Genomic DNA, 6,700 nt, shown 5'->3' on the forward strand with positions numbered 1-6,700 from the left:
TCGCGAACCGAAACGTTGAAAAGCTTGAGTATTAGAAACGTTAATAGCTAATTTAATGCCTTCCACAAGCACATCAATATCTTCTTGATGTGCAAAGTAGTTAGGTATAATTTTAGGTTGATGTTGGGGATTTCGTGAATTCAGTCGCACCCAACCGGTACTTTTCGGACGTAGCAAGAGCGGCAAAATAGACCAAGTTTCAGAATTTTGTATGGGCTTATACACGGTGTTATAAAAACCGTCGCGTAAATTTAGAATTTTACGTATTTGTTCACCTCCATCGGAATTAATTGAACTCGGACAAAAATGAAATTGTATATCTGGCCAATCTACAGCTGGATCCTGATATTTACTATTTAAAAATGCTACTGCCTCCACACCAGAAAATGTCATTGGTCCACGTTCTCTTAAAATGTATTCCATTGTTACTGGTATAGTTTGAAATCGATTTCGTGTAACTGTCAACGGTGCATCAACAACAAATGTCAAACCACCTAAACCAACATGATCTTGTAAATTATTGCCAACAGGTAAATCCGATATCACTGGTATATCAAACTCCTGTAAATGTTCTGCTGGACCAATGCCGGACAACATGAGAAGTTGCGGTGTGTTCAGTGAACCAGCTGCTGAGATCACTTCTCGACGTACAAAAGCGATATTTTTGCGTCCACCTTTTAAAAACTCTACACCTATAGCGCGTTTATTTTTATCAATAAGTATCTTGGTTGCTTGTGAGTGTAGAAGTACATCTAAGTTTTTACGCAAACGTACGGGTCTAATAAAAGCTTTGCCTGTGCTACACCTCGCGCCTCTACGAATTGTGCTTTGTGTAAGCATAAATCCTGTTTGCTTCTCACCATTGATATCACGGTTCTCGTAGCCCATTTCCATGCCTGCCTGTAGGAATGCAACAGACAATGGAGTACGCCATGGAGACTCTTGTACAGTTAAATAACCACCAGTTTCGTGGTAGGGGGTGGTTGCCAGGTAAGGATTACGAACATCTTCGGATTTTAGAAAATATTTTAAAACGTCTTCATAGCCCCATCCGGTATTACCAAGTGATTCCCAGTGATTGTAATCATTCTTAGAACCACGCACATAAACCATAGCATTCAAAACACTAGACCCACCTAAAACTTTACCGCGTGGCCAAAAACAACGATCACCTTTCATGGCCTGACAATATTGACGTGTGGGTGAAGGGGTTGTTTGATATTTCCAGTCTAAATCAGTTAATTGTAAATAGCCTGCTAGTGCAGGTACATCAGAAATTTCAGTTTCATCTCCTCCAGCCTCAAGTAGAAGTACAGTCCAGTTACGTACTTCTGATAAGCGATTGGCTACCACTGCACCTGCGGAGCCACCGCCTATCACTATGAAATCATATTGACGTCTGACCTTGAAGTAAAAGTAAAAATTATTTAAGCACGTTTTTTATAAATCTTTATACTTACTGTTTGTGGCTCTTGCACTTTGCTTTCTGGATCGACACTTTGGTAGCGATAGAAGTTCATGCCGATAGCTAGTAATGGTATCATGCCAAGCAAAGATGTCATTGCTCCAAACGCCATGTTTCAGTAATTGTCAAATCCACGGTTCTTCCTTGACTTTTGCACGTTGTTTGGCAGCGAAACCCACGGCTGGTGCACTCACAGATAATGCTGCGTCTGATAATATTTTAGGCGTATAGTTCCGTATTCCACCCGGTTTGCCTGGTTTATAGTGTGCCCGTGCTTTTTCGTCCTCCTCCAATATGTCTAAATAAGATTTAATATACAAATGATGATTGAGATAATTTTTTTGTTTATCCAAAGATTTATTCGATTTACTCGATACTAAAGATATTGAACAACCGCTTGTAGAACTGGCTGAAGAGCTAGATGCACCTGATGAGACAGAAGAACAATGACAGGATGAGGAGTAATAAATTCCGCTATCCGTACTAATTGAGCTTTTGCGATGCAGCTTTGTGTTTTGAAAATCGTTTGATGGACGTTTACTATGTACAATCTTTTCGTAGTGTGTGCTGATGTCTGTTGAACTGCGACTGCTGACGGATGTGATCTGATAATCGGATGTTGTGGAAGCTGTAGTTGTGCTGTTGTAACTTAATTTTTTGGCTACTTTAGATTTCTCATAGGTTTGATTGGGTAAATTGTACTTTTGACGTTGTTTAAAGTGTTCGTCGTCAGTGGATGAAGCTGTCGAAATGCTTGATGAAGTATAGATGGGGTCCTTATATTTAGTGTATTTATCGTTAGAAGGAAAATTTTGATGCCTTAAATTGTTGTGTATTTGTGTTTGTTGTTGCTGTTGCTGCCGTCTTCCCGTGTTGCATTTATTTTGTTGTGATATCTCTTGTCCCATATTTTGTTGAGATTTAATATAGGAAACTGTAAAAAAGAATAAAACAAGAGATATAGTTTCATATTGATTTCAAAATTATGTTAAAAGATAAAATATAATTTTTGAATGAAATTAAATTAAGATTTAATATAGGAACAAACTATAGAAATTAATAAAAAATTATAAAAAAGTTTAATATAAATGGAAAAATTATTTAATAATTAAATAATTTGTTAATAAAATATAATTTTTTAATGAAATTAAGTTTTCTATGAATTTAAATGCATATTTTTATTATAATTTTATTAAAATTACAGAAAAATAAAACTGTTTTATACAATGCTTGTTATGTGTCTCTTTTTTTTAGGCCTACATTATTGAAACTTTTTTTTTATTAAAATTAAACAATAAAAAAAGATAAATTCAGTTTTCAACTGAACATTAATCCACTACCTATTACATCGATCTATTAACTAAATAGTAAATAGTAAATAAATCGTATAGTTAAAGAAAACATATAAGATTCTATTCATATAACCCTTAAATCAAATATATTTTACTAGACTATCAATCAGACATGTCCATAACATATGTATGTTCCGGAAGCGGAGATCTACTTTATTTCCAATTTGAAAAATATTAATAGGAAATGATTTTGTATTTAAATATTAATTTTTATTGTCGAATATGACGCGTCTTATGACGAAAAGAAACTGTTTATAAGTTAGAAGGGTTTGCACAGTAATAAGAAAACAATATGCGAACTATAAACTAAATCAATAGAAATTCGAATATTTCCTAAAATCACTGACGATGAGTACTTAACAATAATCGAAACAGCGTTGTATGGTCAGTCAAATTTCAATATATTAATTAAAATTGTTGTTGTTGTTTCTTCATTACTGTTCGAACCCTTCTAACTTATGAGTTATAAAGATCATATAATTACTTAAATAATTTTAAGTAATGTTTTTTGTATTCAGTTGTTACATCACACGCTATAGACCGATGTTCTTAAGAATAAAAAACATTTCGTCATAACCAAATGCACTCAATGTTAGTAATTTGTTACGGAGGATGTAACCGAGTTATGCTAAGCACATATTGATTGCATATGCACTTTTCAAATTTGCGTGACTTGCAAAATCGAACAAAGCTTGATGTCTTATGCATAATAACAAGAAATTGCAAAATTCGTATAAAAAACCATAATTGGCATTATGTGAGTGAGTCTTGCGCGTTTATTTAAAGAAATCGTCGCTAATTGACTTTTTATTTCGAGTGTAAAATTGCACAATTCATAAACTTTAAAAGCCAAAATCAATTTTCAAAAACTTTCGTCAATCTAAAATAATTTAAAATAAATTGCAAAATTATTTTATTAACGAAGTTAGTATTTTTTTCTTGTATTTTTTTGCTGAACACGCACGCATTTATTTTTATTTACCTTTTTTGTTAATATGAATATATTATTACTCATACAAACTGATATAACCATTAAATCTGGTCAAACAAAATGATTACTAAAACCTTTCAATCATTTGTTGACATTCATGTCAAATTCGTTTTAACTGAATTTACTATAATTATTACTATTTTTCGGTTTTGAATTTCCTATTTTAATTTTTCATTTTAAAGTAAGCGAACAAAAGACTTAAGCAACAAACTTATTTAAGCATTTCTTTAACAATTTACATTTCTTTTACGCAATCGTCTTAACTGCGCGCACATGCGTGGTTTTATTGTTGTTATAGATATTTCCATCATTATATTAATTCATTCATATTAAAATAAACTGCATAATTTTTACAAAATCCCACAAAAATGAATATAAAGTTTTTTTATATCTTGAAATTATGGTATATTGCTTCTTTCACGTTTTCTTAGCTGCTGTAGTTTTCTGTTGACTTTTAATTAAGACGGGGGCAGTCTTCGTATTTTAGCAGATATTTACAAAAAAAAACAAAAAACAAATAAAAATAAAAAAAAAAATAAATATAACAACAGAAATTACGAAAACATTAAATACAAAACTTTATATAGAAATTTTATGAGTTCACATTTGTAGGATAGTTCACATGATCACATATTAATTCGTCATTAAAAACATGTGAACTTTTTGTTTCGAAATTAATGATTTTATCAGTTGCATTTCAAGTTCATTGCCACAAAATATTTTTTTGCGGTTTTAAAGTGTTATATTTTTTTCTTGTACGACTATATATGTTGTTTATAATATATATGTGTAAATTATTGTTTTCTTTTTTTTCATGTCATATATATATATTGTCTTAGTTACAGTCTATTTATTAAAGTAAAGTGAAGAAGTTTCAGGTTTTAAACTTTTAACCCGTTTACAGACCTATAATAGCATATAAATTATAAGAACTATTACTCGGTAACGACTAAAAACGTAGCCAAGGAGACAATGGCTAGCTGTCGATAATATTAATATCGATAAAATTTCATAAAAAATAATATATTTCGATTTGGAAGTATACCAACGATTGGTGAATATACTAATGTTTTAAAATTAATGATACTTATTTTCTGTCAAAGAAATACCTTCCTACGATTTTGGCTCATCCACCTACAAATCCCAATAGCTAGTGTTAGCAGTACCATTTTCTCTGACTTTTTCATGGACTGCGCATTATAAGAATAAAAACGCTTAAAATGTAATGTTTGAAGTTAAATTTCATTTAAATAAATACTTTTTAAAGATACATTTTATAGCACTTCAATGATATACAAGTAAAAAAAAATTTTAAATAAATTTGGATTTTTTTCGTTTTCATCTTCGTCGTCATCTTCCTAATTTAACTTGGCTGAATTGAACTTTCGCAATCTAATTAAGAAAATGTATAATATCTTATATCTTATTACTACAATATCTTATAGTAACAATTGTACAATTATTTTAATCCATTTCAATACATATGCTTAGCAAATATTTTACTTTATATATATACCTATATGTATATATACTCATCATATATCAGTATTATTTAAAGAAGTGAATTTACTTCAATAATAATAATTAGGATAATGAAATGCAATTTATGTAAACTCAATTTAGAAGAATTCATTCATAAAATATGGAGTTTACTAAGATATCTCTGTTTGCTTCCTATACCAAAAGTTGTACAATTATTTGAGTTAAAATAATTTTCGTGGATAACAATTAGAATATAATTTTTTTTGTATAATGCATATGATGTGAATGTGAAGATAATTTATTTAAAATTGGAAGATAACTTACTTCAATGGTTAAACTTAAATTCAATTTAAACACAGACTCACGCTTTATATGTTTAAGCCAGGACTTTACTTGACCTGTATTATTCAAACTTGAACACATCACTTTGACAACAAATGTTCTCTAAGGTATTATTTTAGAACAAAAGCTTAAATCACAGCTATATATAAAGGTAATTAACTATTTTTAGTTGTTTTTGTTAGATATCGCTGCGTTTTTGGTAAGAACATAAATTAAAATTAATTATTAATAGCTGTGTATTACGTGCAACTATATTGCTAAGAGTTATATTCCAAATTATTTAAAAAATAATTTGATTTAATAATTTTCTATAGTAATTCTAATATAATTTATTTGAAGTCATGTAAAATGAAAAATTAAAGTTGTTGCTAAAACTGTGGGTGTTTTGCTTGACCGCATTGTTGAAATATTGCATAAAGATTTAAACTTAATAATCCTTTCCGCATGACAAAGCTTTTCATGCAATAGTAGATGCTGCATTTGGTAAAATTCGACTTAAAACACAATCGATTTTTTAGAACATTTTAAGAAGAACTAGGTGCACAATCCGCGCAGAGACAATACCAATGATAAAACAAATTATAATCCAAGCATTAGAATAAACAGTTGAAACAATTCCGATAGAGGAAAATTGAACTGTTGTCTGGATATTGAGTATAGGTATATGCATTGATATATCTTGTATATATATGTATATATATATGATTGATATATCTATATAGATATCTATATAGATAAATATATCATACACCTATATAGATAGATATATAATATATCTATATAGATAGATACATGATATATCTACATAAATAGATATATAGTAGATATATATAGATAGATATATATAGATAGATATATGATTGATCTATATAGATAAAAATGGGTTAGATTTATATAGAGAATAGATATTTCTATACAGATGGATATATAGTAGATCCACATAGATAGATTTATGATAGATTTACATAGATAAAAATGGGATAGATCTACAAGGTGAGATGAAAAAACTGCAACCAACTTCAGACTGCTGTCATTTCTAAACCGCTCGTCCCACAGCTGTCAGATTTA

General features: G+C 29.9%; 1 protein-coding gene across 1 annotated transcript in view; it reads right to left on the reverse strand.

Moving 5' to 3' along the window:
- LOC119667702 (glucose dehydrogenase [FAD, quinone]-like) overlaps positions 1–2,373 on the reverse strand; it is a 3,965-nt gene extending 1,592 nt beyond the window's left edge. Inside the window, exons 1-4 of the mRNA XM_038077010.1 lie at positions 2,062–2,373; positions 1,601–1,971; positions 1,461–1,497; positions 5–1,404 (exon numbers count right to left, since the gene is read on the reverse strand). Of these exons, the coding sequence (XP_037932938.1) occupies positions 5–1,404; positions 1,461–1,497; positions 1,601–1,971; positions 2,062–2,373 (2,120 nt within the window). The remainder of the gene's footprint in view (positions 1–4; positions 1,405–1,460; positions 1,498–1,600; positions 1,972–2,061) is intronic.
- Between the last annotated feature and the right edge of the window lie 4,327 nt (positions 2,374–6,700).

The sequence above is a fragment of the Teleopsis dalmanni genome, chromosome 1 (genome assembly GCF_002237135.1).
Source record: "Teleopsis dalmanni isolate 2A chromosome 1, ASM223713v2, whole genome shotgun sequence".
Taxonomy (NCBI): domain Eukaryota; kingdom Metazoa; phylum Arthropoda; class Insecta; order Diptera; family Diopsidae; genus Teleopsis; species Teleopsis dalmanni.